Below are 14,263 nucleotides of genomic sequence, written 5' to 3'. Positions count from 1 at the left end.
TCGGAGCCTTTGAAGGTTGTGGCATTGCCGCAGTAGAGCTTCTCGCAGACTCCTCGGCGAGCGCAAAATTGGGCGTAAGCTCCAAGAAATGCATTCGAGTAAAGGTCGGATATAATTTCAATGTACACTGCTCGAATTACAAAGCAGATAAAAATAGCTACATATGTCGTCTTTCGTGGTTTTAGCGTGGTTACAACGTAGTCCAAGCCTGTGATGGCTAAGGCGACGAGCTCGAAGGGTAACGGGCCCATTTGCTGCACAGGTCTTCTGTCGATGAATCGAGTGCAATGAACGCATCAACGAAGTACTCTGGTGGTGACTGCTGAAGATCTCGTTATCCAGAATAAGCAGTAAAGATGGGATAGCATGAGTTGAAGGCCACTATGCAGTTGTTAGTTGGTGTGCGTCCTCGATGAGACGTCTAAAGGTGGTGCATCGCCTGGAAGCACGATGGGGTGTTTCTAGCTAAAATGGAAGCGGTGTGTAGTGTAGACGTCCACCTACTTGAATTAGTCCTTGCTGACAAATCAGTCCTTGCTGAGTCTGACTAATGGGCTGCGTTTTGATACTGACTTGCCAACGATAAGCCCCGCACGCTTGTCCTTGAAACAAAATGCACGAGCGAGGCTCATTGCTGGCGAGTCCGTATTCAATCTCACGGAGATTGACGGCATTGCACGATATGAAGTGTTTAGATCCAAAGGAAGAAAGAAGTTGAAGGAAATATTCTGGACAAGCTTACCGAGAATGGAACATTTCAGGGTGCTTATGGGAACGTATGAACCAATTCATTTACAGGATTATTCTCATCTGGCTAAAAAGTGCCTCTGGGCATAGTGGGCAAACTGTCCAACACAAAATTTTCATCTCCATTACCGCAAGATGTAGTTCATTGTCTTTTGTAGTCAGTTATCACTCAGAACCATAGAGAGCGACAGGACGGACGACATGGTGGTAAATTTTAGATTTTGGGTTGATATTTGTACATGAAGGAGGTTTTTAACTTTTCTAGCCAATCAAGTTCTTACACAAACACATTTATGAGACGTCACTCCAAAAAGAGATAAAAACTACACTGAAAAATTCATCTCAGTACATACCTCTCAGAGTTTATCCCTTTGAAAAGACGAGATATCTTAGAGCTACTTAAAAAGAATATTCAACTTACCGCAATCTCTTTCGTCTGAATAGTCAGAGCAATCTGGTCGTCCATCACAATGCCTGAAGATGCTGATACATTGCCCGTTACCACATTGCCATTCATTTTGTGAGCAACGAGAGGGTTCCGGCCTAGATGGACAATCAACCTCATCGGAGCCATCTTGGCAGTCACGGCGACCATCGCATTGAGCACCTCCATCTACGCAGCTTCCATCCCTACATTTGAATTGTGATGCTGTGCAACCTGTGATGGTAAAGATATTTTTTTAGTGAAATTGTAAGTGAAGGTCCTTTATGAGAACAGTTACAAAACTGCAAAAAAAGCGAAATTCAGTTGATTAAGTTCTTTTTTGAAAAACAACTGAAATTTAACTGCAATCTACACGTATTTATTTAACTTTCAAAAGAAACCACAATTTTTATCTAAATATCGATGTCCAAGTTTAAGGAGGGAGTTTAGGATTTTATACAAAACCTGTTGATGGTCATCATTCCAAAATGATTTATCCATTTATGAAAGATATTTCTAAATGATCAGGACATGCAGTTTGAAAAGTGTTAAAATCAATCCAACCATTGCAAAGAAGAGTTGCTTCTACTTTTAATATCTTAAATTGCTAGCAAACCAGATAGAAAGTAGAAAAAGATATTTCAACTGATAAAAATGATGAAATATTTTGTACAAAAAGATCTAACTAAATGAATGGATGATGATATAAATTTTACACGATGGAATAGTGAGGGATGAAAAATTTTAGGAAGCTCAAAAGGTCCAAAGCTGCTTTCGCTTTTTAGGACCTCTTACTCCTAATAAATGTCCTTTAGATTTTTTAAATATGATTTTTGTACAATGAAATTATCTGAATTACCAAATTTCCTACTTAAATTAACAGGAAAATTTCAAATCTATGAACGAGATTCAATGCATACCAAGGGATGATCAGGAGTTAACCTCATTGCTAAAGGTTACACTAGAAAATGGATAAATCTAAACTAACATTCCACTAAAAAGGGAACACTAAAGGCCCCTTAAAGAGGTTCGGAAAATACAAAACGAACATTTGTTTTTACATGTTTTCTACCATATTCACAGATAAAAGATACAAATTCAAAAATCTGATATTAACCAAAACAATTTTGTTCGTCTGAGAAATCTTTGCAATCGTAGTAACCATCACATCGCAGGGTCAAATTTATGCATAATTGACGATCGTTACATGGAAATTCAGTATCCTTGCACGGACCTATGATGACGGTTACAATACATAGACGCAGTGATAGTAGGAGCGGATAGTCGTTTCGCGCAAAGATAGAGAGAGTGTAGCATAGAAAAGATAGTTTAGATTATGGAAATTTCATGGAAAGGTATTCTAAGTTGTAGGAAAGATATTTTAGCATATTTAGGACGAGCAAAATGCTAAGGGAGAATAAATCTAATTAAAAAAATCTAAACTTGATTACCGAATTCAGTTAAAATGTAAAAGGTTAAGGTTGGGATTCTCGGTGAGATCGTGTGCAAAATTCGGCGGGGATTCTTTAACCTATATTTTGGCATAAATATCTGGGATAACAGTAGGAATATGGGAGCAGGGGAGATCGAAAATTGGTGCTGAAAGACCCAGGGATACAAGAATAAGTACGTATAGCTGAGATTGCATTTTCCACCTTCTTTTGTGACTAGTATTGTTTGGTTCTCCATGGGAAACTTACTAACGCATCGTATGCAAAGGAGCGGGCCGCAATAGTTAGTAATAGGTGCACCGCCGAAGTTAAAGCCCCTACTCTGGTTCACTGAGGCCTGACCTACGCTTAGCAGATCCCGCAACTTACAGACGGACCAGCGCTCGCTGGTAGCGACGGGGCTAGGTTTACATCACCCCATTGACGTTGGCAGAGAGTTTTAGATGGTTCCGAATATTCCCAGTATCGTTCAACGTGTACCGGTCACTCGGGGCTCGCACTTCACCTAGAGGTTTTCTCAAGGCTACTACGTAGAGGGCAGGTGTAATGCCAGCTAGGGAGTCAGAACTATTTACTCGGGCACATCGGGGACGTAGCTTCCCGTATTGTGAGTGACCCGTTGAAGATCGCAGGCGAACTCTGAGTCCTGGCGATTGTAACGCTGTATTTCTTAACCTCTGCCCTTGACTAGGGTTAATTTTTGGTGTAGAATGTATTTCAACTTAATGGTAGGTAGGTAGGTAGGTATCAGTGACCGCTCTGAGGAGCGTTGTGGTTCGTCGTTTTGATGCCACAAACTCCTAAGACCGTGACTGATTCTATGAGAGCAGAGAGGCAGAGTGCAACCGGCTCGGATCTTCAGAGTCAACCGGTTGCATTCACGAAGGAAAGCAGCTCTCCCACCTTGCAGCTAGAGATCTCTCTGAGGTCCTCAAAGAATGGTTTACCTCCCGACTTGGTCACTATGAAAAGTTTGGTTGGAGATTCGGCTGGAAGCGTGAGGTTCTCCCTGTGAAGAGCGTCTTCCTTCCTAGTCATAAGGTTAGCAATAGCAGCACGAATATTGGTCTTCAGCATATCCAAGGTGTTTGGACGATTACACGAAGGATTTGAGATATCCCCATTAAAAAAATCACAGGATACTATATCTGGCGAGTGTGTTGGTCATTCAAGAGCACCCTTTAAAGAGATATCACATTCAGGAAAATGTTCGCGCAAGAGAACCACTGCTGTCTCTGCCGTGTGAACTGTGGCGCCATCTTGTTGGCACCGCACATCCCTCAGATTAATTTTTTCAAGTTTGAGGAAGAAACATTCTTCAATCGTTTGAATATAACGGTCAGATGTAAATGTAATTGCTTCGTCGTATTTTTGAGAATAACCAGGGTCCAATAATGTCAGCTCTCAATAATGCACACCAAACAGTCCCTCGTTCTCTGAAGTTCTCGAGGGTTCCTGCCATTCCAATTGCGCATCCTGACAGATGGGAATGTGCCTCATCACTGAAGAACACAATCGCGTCATTAGGCAGGTTTTCGACAAAAGCTTCACAAACCCTTTCTCGTGAATGGAAACCGCATGAATTAGGTTTTTGCATCAGTACCGGTTGGTATTGATGAAATGTTAGGTCTTCGTTAAGAATCCGTCTTACTGTGCGATCAGAAATTTTGAGAGCAACTCAGTGCTTGGGTGCAGATCCCTTACGAGATTTCAAACTCGACTTCCATACCTAAGGACCTTCTCTGAAGTTTTTGGGGGTCCTGTTTTTTTTTCACACATTGCCAGTATCTATAAACGTGTCCACCCACTGAACAATCGATCTTCGATCAGGAACAGGTCCTGCGGGGGCGATTTTAAATTTCTGCGGACATATCTACTTTGATAATATGGCCGCTGTGTGGGGCTCAATTTAAATAAGGGAGTTCCCGCGTCGCACACTGTGTCTGCAGTTGGTGGATTAGCATCTTATTCTCCAGAAGTAAATTCAACCTTTTTTTGCTGGAAACTGATTCCCGGGTAATGGTCCAAAATGAATATTCGACACCAAGGAAATACAGCTTACTTTCTAGGAAGGTGGAGTTATCAAATTCGCCGTTTTGGAGTGAGTAGTATAGTCAGCCCTTTAAGTAAAAAGAAAAAAAGGGTTTTCCGGGCGACAAAACACTGAGGAAGGGAAAAACTGATTCCCGAAATGCAGTATTTGTTTAATGAAGAAAATTGTAGTTGTAGGAAACTGGTTCCTTTTTTTTCTACGTAGTGGAGCTATCTGAACAATTGAGGATAGTATGATATTGGAAGGAGCCAGGATAGTATGCGGTTGACTAACGCGAACACCAATAAAAGAAGGGGGAGGGGGGTTAGCAGACAATTCTGCAAGATTTGGGGTTAGCAGACAATTTTGCAAGATTTTTCCTAGGTTAGCTATTCACTAGTGAAGGCTGTTGAGAAATAAACCTTGGTTCTGTGGAGGATTCATTTGTAGGATTAACGTGCTCGAAATTGTCAGGGGGTAGTAGGCCGTTCGGTGACTGCAGCCTAAATTGGAGAGGTAAAGTTTCTATTCAATATACATGTATACTTGGCCTTTGACTCAAACTGATTTGGTGGGCGAAAATTAGGTTTGCACTTCTTGGAGTGACAATGGAGAACCCACGAGAGTTTGGGTAGTACCATAACTTTATTCGAATTACTAAAAAGGATTTGTGATAGTATATAGGTTGTAGAAAGCAAGCTGCCAGGGAAATCGTAATGAATTTTTTATTCTTTGAGAATTGCGGCAGTTCTGAGCCTCCATTGACTTGATGACGGTTTGAAACACTTGGGAAGCGATCTGCTTCCTCTCTTGTGGTCCATCCTTTTGGGTTAAACACCTAAGTTGTTAGAAGAAAATCACTGAGGATGAGTTGTCTCGGCCCTGGACGAAACCGTCAGTCAGTTTTTTTGGAGACGTGATAAGTTTCCTTCTCACTCTCAACAGCAATAAAAGGGAGGATCTTACCCCAGGTTTCAAAAAACCCACCAGGCTTCATTGAAAGATATGTAGCACTTTCGTAAATAAAACGCCAGACCGACGAGTCTTACATAGATAACCCTTTCACTAGCAAAACCAACTAGTGGTCAAAACCCCCAACGGCCGATTTCAATCTTCTCCATAACAAGAAGAATTCGAACGTAGTACACAACACAACTTCATCAGTCAGCATCTCCTAGGGTCCCTCTGATAATTTTAATTGGGGGCAGCTCCCCTATGTCTGCATAAAGTTTTTGACGAATCCTATTTCACCTTCCACAAGAGAAGAGAAAGGTATGATCAGTGCCGTCCACCATTCCCTTGCAGAGCACACAGTCAGGTGATCCTCATTTCCCAATCTTGTACAGATAAGACTGAAAATGAAAACCTCGATCCCTATTTAGGAGCTGGATAAGAAAATAATCAATCTAACCACGCTTTCGATTCGGGCACGGATCCTTCTGTTTCTTGGCTGATTCTGCCAAGAGGGTTGCCTCCCCTTGCGTCCTTCTCGAGCAACTACCTCCCTTGAGTCTGTTAACCATACTTCCGCGCTGTTGAACGGAGCGGACTGTGTTGCAGTCATGGGAGTAACCTATCTTGATAGGTGTAGGAGCTCCAACATTGGCCATTAACCGACTTAAGGCCGAAAATCTAGCTAAATCCTCGCCCCCGTTTGATTTACTCAAAACAGCTTATCTTCGAGTCGAGCGTCAATCCAAGGTACTTAAGTCATCCAACCGACTGTCCGTTGCATCGATATGCCAAGTCTCCTTTTCCCTTACTGAACAATGATTCCGGTAACAAGTGTCGCAACATTATCTGCATAACTCTTCGGGTATGTCAAATCTTAAATGACTATCGTAAGAGGTTTCCAGACCTAGGATGAACCCCGGGGCTACTTTTCAACGTGGTCTCCATCCTTCTCTGGCCTTCCAGCACCCCACAAGGCAGAGAACGGTGTTTTAAATAATCCCCCAATATCTGCAAGAAATAGCACTGCACTTGAAGCTAATTTTCTAGCGTGTCTGGCCTATCGGTCCATCCTATGGAATTGACATCATGTGCTGTGATGTCAGAAGCGTTCGGTGGATATATATCTCTGCTTGATGAAGTGCATTGCGACCTCTAGAATTCACCCTCCGAAATCGAGCTGGCTGGGGATAAGTCCACAGTAGCACATATCCTTTCAGTGAGTCTATTCTTCATGAGCCCTTCAAGTACTTTCCCAGCAATGTCGAGCATATAAGGTCGGTTTGGCATCTCATAGCCTGATCATTGCAAGACCCACTACGTTCCAGCGGGAAGGAAAAATGTCTTTCTCCAAGTAAGTGTTAAATGCACCGAACATTAGCTCTGGCCAATGGTAGAATGTCTGTGTATATACTTCTGTGGCGGGTGGAGACCGCTTCTTTAAGCCTTTTATGGCGAAAAGCGGGCAGTCCTTGATGCTTTCTGGCCTGTTGTCATCAACGCGTACAAGATATTTAGGAAAAATGCCCTTACAAGGCGGTCCATCTGTTCGGTATTAAGTGAGGAGGATTTCTGGAGAGTCCTGCTTTTTTGGGTGGCAGATTTATAACCTCGTCGTCCTGCCAGCAGTAAGCTTTGCTTTTGTTTCTCGCGTTTCGGGGTGTCCTCTCTAACGTTGTACTGCATGCCTCCTCCCGGGCGTGAAAACGTTGTGCCGCTTATGACGCTCCTTACGCGGCTTTGGAATTTTCTTTGTTAACGCTAGGTCCTTTTTCACAGATCTCGAAGCCTACAGAGGAACGTGACCTGAAATAGACAACTCCTTGAACATGTATTTGGAATGTGACTGCAGGCAGTGAAAAACTGCGCCATACTTCTGCCATAGTGACTATCGAAAAGTCAACTGCGGCTAGCATGTTGCTTTCCGAGATCCAGGACAAACCATCAGCGCACAAGTTGTCTTCATCAGACAAATCTTGAATGCCCCAAGTAAACTGATTAATGAAGGTTAAGTGTTGACCACTGCGATGAGTGGCAAGTCATCAAGATATGTACCGCATGCAAAGACTTGATGCCTCGGGGGTGATAGTTGGTTGGATCTTTTGAACCCCTTCCAGGGATAGAGTGCAGAAGTGGCTGAGGCGTTAGAATGTCCAAAGGCAACTGGGGAGCAACCGAAGCAATTATTGCAAGCTTGAATTTAAAATAATTCGACGATGGGCTTGACAAAAATCAGCGTCGAAAAATATAAGGCTAAAGTGATGTGTCTAAGCACTCCCTCAGCCGAAAACTTGAAGTCATGGTTGATGTTAGCGCTGAGCTTTATGACGAAAGAAATCCTGGAAGGAAGTGCATGGTCTGCGATCTCCTGCGTTTCAGTAAATTCCTTCTGTCATTGGTGCCCAGTTATTAATTACTATCAGCGGCACTTCCCACTACTCATATAAGCTCTTTCCTTTCGCTTCCTTATGCGTTTTTAAGAATTAAGGGGTGCAATGGTCTCATCAAATGAATTAGTTTTGACCGAATAACGAAATCAGTGCTTACTTTCAATTTTCATTTTTTTAGTCTTTAATGTGGAGATGACGTCATTGGCTAGTTCTGGAAATTTCACTGGGAGAACGTAATTGGCTAGATTTTGAAAGGCTCTGAAAGATCAGGGACCCGAAATAGCAACAAGAACTCGACTCCTTTGCTAGCAAACACTCAACTTTCGTGAAATTTGGATACCATAAAGTGGTACCTATGCCTGTCTGTACCAGCCTGTAGAGATGGGCTTTCTAGATTACACCTGTCGGGGTTTGACTAAAATAGACAAATGTCGGGGTGTAGATCGCTTTTCCCAGGTCCTTAAAGGATGCCACAAGGAAGTGGGATACTATCACAAGTCAGTTCTCGAGGAACCACTAGACCCAGCCAAATTAGCTTTTAACTAACCAAGCAGGCTAAGGCAGAAAGGTTGCTCAGGCTCCAAGCAAGGCAGTATGCAACGATTTTGGAGGGGGGGGAGGGGGGTGGTTTATCCCAAGGTTGTTCAGCAAGTGATAGAAGTGTGAAAGCTGGTCGGTAGCTATTTTGTCCCAGGTATAAATCCGCACACTAACTACTGATGCAAGTTGGTACGGTAACCGGTTGTGGGATATTCATGCTTCTTCCCGGATAGGCGAATTTGTAGGAAGTCGGCGAAAGTATACGGTTCCTGGGAGAATTCTGAGGCAGGTAAACCGAAGTTCATTTGATGCAGCGCGCCATAAACTAAGGGAAAGGGAAATACTTGGATTAATACAACTGAAAGGTCAGACATGCAGACGGTCAGACTGGCAATGAGATTAAGCTAACTGAGGGGATTTCCTTCGAGGTTACTTTTACTGAAACATCGGTGGCTTCTTGCATGTGGTAGACGCCGATTCAAAAAGAGGACAGGACTTCATACGAAGAGGCAAAACCTGGCATTGTTACCGCTATGAATGTGAGGTCACAGTGAAATCAACAATGGTGAGGTTCAGGATTCCAGAGTCAGCTGTGTTTGGGAGTGGAACCTCATAATTTAACAGCCGCAGGGTTACAGTAGTATCTGGCTTTGGTAACATTTGATGCTTCAAAATGAGAAAAGTATCAAGCGAGCGTTAATGGTGTAAAAGAATTGTAAGTGGACATCCAAAGCAACTTAAATGGAACTATGTCACTCGCTGCAAATCACCAACGAGAACCAAGGAGTTTGCATTACTTTGTCAGGAAGAATCAGTACAAAGCAAACCTATGGGACCTACGGAAATGGGGCTAAATATTCTCGGAAATAAAAATTTCGAATTTAGCGAAGGTGGAAAATATATACAGCAAAACATATGGTTGTGAAGAGATGGACGAGATGGAAAATGGTGAACCAATTGGTCGACAAAAGTAGCATCACTAATGCCAAAGGGAAGCGGAAAAATGCAGAGCAGGATTAAAGCCTGATTCCTATAATCTTTGGAAAGGCGAAAGGGTTCTTCTTTGAAAGAAGATTGGGATAAAAAAGTTGCTGAACGTGGTACTTTAGCTTTGAAGTCCCGAGAGATGGATGAGCCCAAAAAGGAGGCTCATAGGTCTGGAACAAAGTCGGGGTTAAAAAAGGGGAAAGTAGGAGAGAATCTGCGTTGAGGTAGCATCGCTGCTGTCGACTCGGACTTAAATGGATACGGAGTTGAATTTTACGGATACAGAAAAAGGACCTCTTTCTTGAAGTTTGGGTAGACATCATCAGAGAATTTCTGCAACAAAGTAGGAAGCCTGCTGGTTGAACAGGTTTTTGTCGGTAATTTTCCAATCAGGACAGGCACATTGATTCACCGCGGTTTTGCACACGACCTTCGTTGAATTATCATTTAAAAGTAAATAAGTTTTAATTGTTGTCCTTAATACCCAAGTGTAGATAATTTCTGTTTATCATAACCGACGACAAATAAATTCTACTTACATTCACTTTCATCAAAACCATCATCACAATCGCGCGTTTGATCACATCGTTCGGCATAACTATAACATTTTCCGCTACCAGGACAAGTAAGTTCCGGGCATGGATATGATGGTTGAGGCTTTTCCAGATATGTAGGTAAAGTGGTAGTTATACAAGCCTCCTCATCCTTACGATCTAAACATTCAACTACTCCATTACAAAGGATTGATCGTGAATGGCACGCATCATCACAGAAGAATTCATCAAAAGTACAATCGTCTGATGTGATATTTGGACTTTCTACGCTCATTTGGTAGATTTAAAGTTCAATTTCCAATGGTTTTCATGATGATGGATATGGTGTTGATCCAAGTTGATGATGATTGATGATGGAGAAATTAGAAAGAAAGATTTTTTTGTTTGGTTTTTTTTTGTGTTAGGAACAATGGGTGATACTGGTAATCACAGTAGTGTGGCTGGTGTAGTCAGAAGAAATGCTTTGCTAAATTTTTTGTGGACTTTTTAATTATTTTTTATATCAGATTTCAGCACTCGCGAAATTTTTGTTTAAGTAGATACTTTGTAAATTTTTTTAGATGATTTATATTTTTAATTTTAATTTATTATCAAAAATATATTTTTCACTCATCAGTGAGATATAGAATAAGAATGGAGTATTCAGGGACATGGAAGAGCTTCACTAATAAATCAAACATTTTTCTAAAATTTTACAAGTTGTTAAGGTCGAGGCCCATCGACATATCCACCTAATTCTTAATAAGAATGAATTGTAACTATGTAATACATAAAAATATAATAAATAAAATACATAAAAAAATTACTAAAATGTTGTTTTGTATATTAAAAAATGTAATGGTATATGACACTAAAATTGAAATTAAAACCACATGCTGCATCGAATAGTGCTGAATTCTATAAATGGTGCTGTTGATATAGATATACATATATAAAAAAAATGACTAAATTTTTTTCTTTTGATTTACACCAACTACTCTCTGTGCATTGATGATAATAATTAGTGCCAAAACAAATATTCTAAATATGTGATAAAGTTGAGACAATTTACCTCCAAGTATATTTTAATATTGAAAAGAAAATTATTTTATTTTAAAGCAAAATTGTCAATATAATGCTTTAAAATTCAGTTAATTCTTAGTAAAGATTTTGTTTTTGGCAAAATAATAGTTAAATTCACTTAAAAATATCTTCAACCTTCTAAATTTATTTATATATATATATTTTGCATAGTTGGTAAGTATTATTGGTTAAATTTCACCATTTTTATAATTGTGCTAGATTGATCCCAAATATTTGATCAGTAGATGCATTTTAGTATTAAACTTTTATAAATATTTTATAACAAATCAAGGCTGATAATGAAATGTAGCATGATATTTATATATGTTTCATTTTAAGCTATTATAATGTACCACAAATAACACAAAGTAATGTAAAATTTTCCAATAATAAAAAAATTAATATAAATTTTATAATTTAATTGATATGAAGTTAAATATATGAATATTAATAAATTAATAAAATGAATTTTAGTTAATTACCACTGTTACATGTGCTTGAATTTTCATCAGATTCATCCGAACAATCATCGACCCCGTCACACAAAAACTCTATGTTAATGCACTGACCATTTTTACATTGCCATTCATCATGACCGCATTTAGTAGTAGATGCTATTTTGAGTAGTATATTTGTTTTTAATAAAGTTAATTTAGTGATTTGTTAAATTTTAAATAAAATATAAAATAAAAAAATAAAATAAAATGGAATATATGATAAATAATTGTTAAAATATATTAAAATGAATATTATAAATGATTCTGAAAATAATTATAAAATTATAAGTAATAATTTGCCAATAATGCCAATATGGTTAACCAATTAAATATGTATTTGTTAGACATATATGGAAATAATATTATTAGTCACAAATAATGTATGAAATTGATAGAAGAGAAAAATGAGAGCCTTCATAAATTATTTCTGGCTTAAATTTTTGTTTTTGTAATTTAATTTTGTTATTTTAGTTCAGTGTAGGATAAATATTATTATATATATTTTATGTTTAAATGAATTTCCATTTCCATCACGAATGGATTTGCTGGATTTGTGACTAGGTATTCCGTTAACGGGAATGTTTGTCTTAACCATTTTCAAACAGAGGGTGATTAAGAGAAGAACCTCTCCTGTTAATTGGCTAGGAGGTGGAACAACATTTCAAATAATTCTTTGTTATTGATTCAATTTAAAGAATTATTTCTACGAACTTGGCTATAGTTGAAAATAATTATTTGCCATACTAGCATTACTACCAAAGCAATAATGAAAAGTCTCCACAGAGACCAAAAATATAAAATATAAAACCACACCAAAAATTCAATAAAATAAAAGAAAAAATAAAAACTTTTAATATAGTTTTTACCCTCGTGTGGACAATTTGCTTCATCAGATTCATCTGAACATTGTGGTCTACCGTCACAAACACGTTTACGGTCTAAGCATAGACCATCACCACATTGAAATTGATCGGGCGGACAACCGACTAAAATGTTGACAACACAAATGGAAGTAATAATAATAATAATAACAATATAATGAGCATAAAAAGAGAAAAGATAATTCAAATAATGGTAGAAGATAAAAACATATTATATCGCTTGGGCGCGATATTTTTTCAAAAGGACTAAAAGATTGATAAAATTCAAAACGAACATTTTATAAGCAAGCAATAAGCAGGCGCAGGGCGAGTAAATAAATATATTATAATAAAAATAAATAAATAAATAATTTAAAAATGATAAATAATCTTTAAATTTATTTTTTATTATTGCATTATTGCGGGATTCATTTTTAAGGCACTACAATAGAATTTGGGAAAAGAAAAAATAGTTTCGAAGTAGAATATAAGATTAAGTAGTCTTTTTTTGGTGGGGGGAGGGGGGATTAGCGTACGTGAATTAGCAATTTTGACTAACGAGCTAAATCAAGGTTGAAAATTTATTGTTATGTTCAAAAGAGACTGTGATTATTATTACACGGTATCATTCATATAAGAGTTGAGATTCTTAAATATAGTCCAGGATAAAAAAATTAAGGCCCTTTTAGCAATTTTTGCATGGCTTTGTAAATGGTGTCTATAGAATTCTGGACAACCTTGAAGCGATCATCTTAAAAGGCTTGTTATGCCACATAGATTTAAAGATGATTGTAATAGCTTCAATGATTGGAGGAAGATCTTGCCAAATAGTTTTGTGGATTGATTGTAGTCAATGGGGGCAGCAGAGCTACCACAAAATTCTAGCTCCAGTTTCTCTCTCTGGATAAGGCTTCACTCCATCGACCCACCAACTTTGTCCATCCATTCTTTTTTATGGTACAGGACCAACTCTATTCCATCCAGTGCAAGTTCTGTCTCAGCTTATTCAGGATAGGAGGCTGGAAATTTCCGTACTCTGTGCTGAGGTACAGCCTCATGATTTTTTGGCGACTTTGAGACGTTGTAGGAACCCCGAGTCATCATTGAAGACCTCATTAATCCCAAAAGGCTGGTGAGCTTCTAACTTAGCTAACTGTTGGGTTATATTCCTCCATTGGTACTGCTGTGCCCCCTTAGATCAAGGTTCCGATGATACAAAATCTGAAGTTCTAGGGTTTTCTTAAAGTCTGTAGCTTAACCCTTAAGAAAATATAGAAACGCACCATCGACTCTTTGAAGTATTTTAGCTCAGTTCAACTTCCACCTGGACCTTGAACAACCTTGAATTCTGAGCTCTTGTTATCGTGCGAACAAAAATTTAAGAGCTCTGGCTGCAATGGAATGGCAAATTATCTGATTAGCTTGCCTAACGATGGAAGTATTTGAGAAGCGGGTTATCTTGTTAACTGCATGCCTTTCCAGAAGCATCGTATACTATGCGCATGGCTGCATGTATCAACCGAAACTCAGAAGAATTAATGGGGAAACACCACTGAATTCAGTCAATATGCCAAGCTTGGAAGTTACCAAAGTTTATCAGACTAGGTAGGTAAGTAGGTATCAGTGACCGCTCCAAAGAGCGCAATTAGCGCTGTGGTGTACCATTTTGATGCCACAAACTCCTAACACCGTGACTGCTGAGAGCAGGGAGGCAGAACCCAGCCGGCTCAGAACTTCAGAACCAGCCTGTAGCATTCATGAAAGAAAG

The 14,263-nt window shown here is 39.1% G+C and overlaps 1 protein-coding gene across 2 annotated transcripts in view; it reads right to left on the bottom strand.

Annotated features, from left to right (window-relative positions):
- Window positions 1-14,263, bottom strand: part of LOC119655312 (basement membrane-specific heparan sulfate proteoglycan core protein) — a 604,263-nt gene that overhangs the window by 111,879 nt on the left and 478,121 nt on the right. For both annotated transcript variants that reach the window (XM_038061144.1, XM_038061145.1), the window contains exons 19-22: window positions 12,502-12,621; window positions 11,621-11,752; window positions 10,062-10,340; window positions 1,169-1,405 (exon numbers count right to left, since the gene is read on the bottom strand). In XM_038061144.1, coding sequence (XP_037917072.1) covers window positions 1,169-1,405; window positions 10,062-10,340; window positions 11,621-11,752; window positions 12,502-12,621 — 768 coding nt within the window. The remainder of the gene's footprint in view (window positions 1-1,168; window positions 1,406-10,061; window positions 10,341-11,620; window positions 11,753-12,501; window positions 12,622-14,263) is intronic.

This window comes from Hermetia illucens, chromosome 4, assembly GCF_905115235.1.
Source record: "Hermetia illucens chromosome 4, iHerIll2.2.curated.20191125, whole genome shotgun sequence".
NCBI lineage: Eukaryota > Metazoa > Arthropoda > Insecta > Diptera > Stratiomyidae > Hermetia > Hermetia illucens.
Note: the sequence above shows the minus strand (reverse complement) of the source record. Positions and strands in the feature narration are given on the sequence as shown.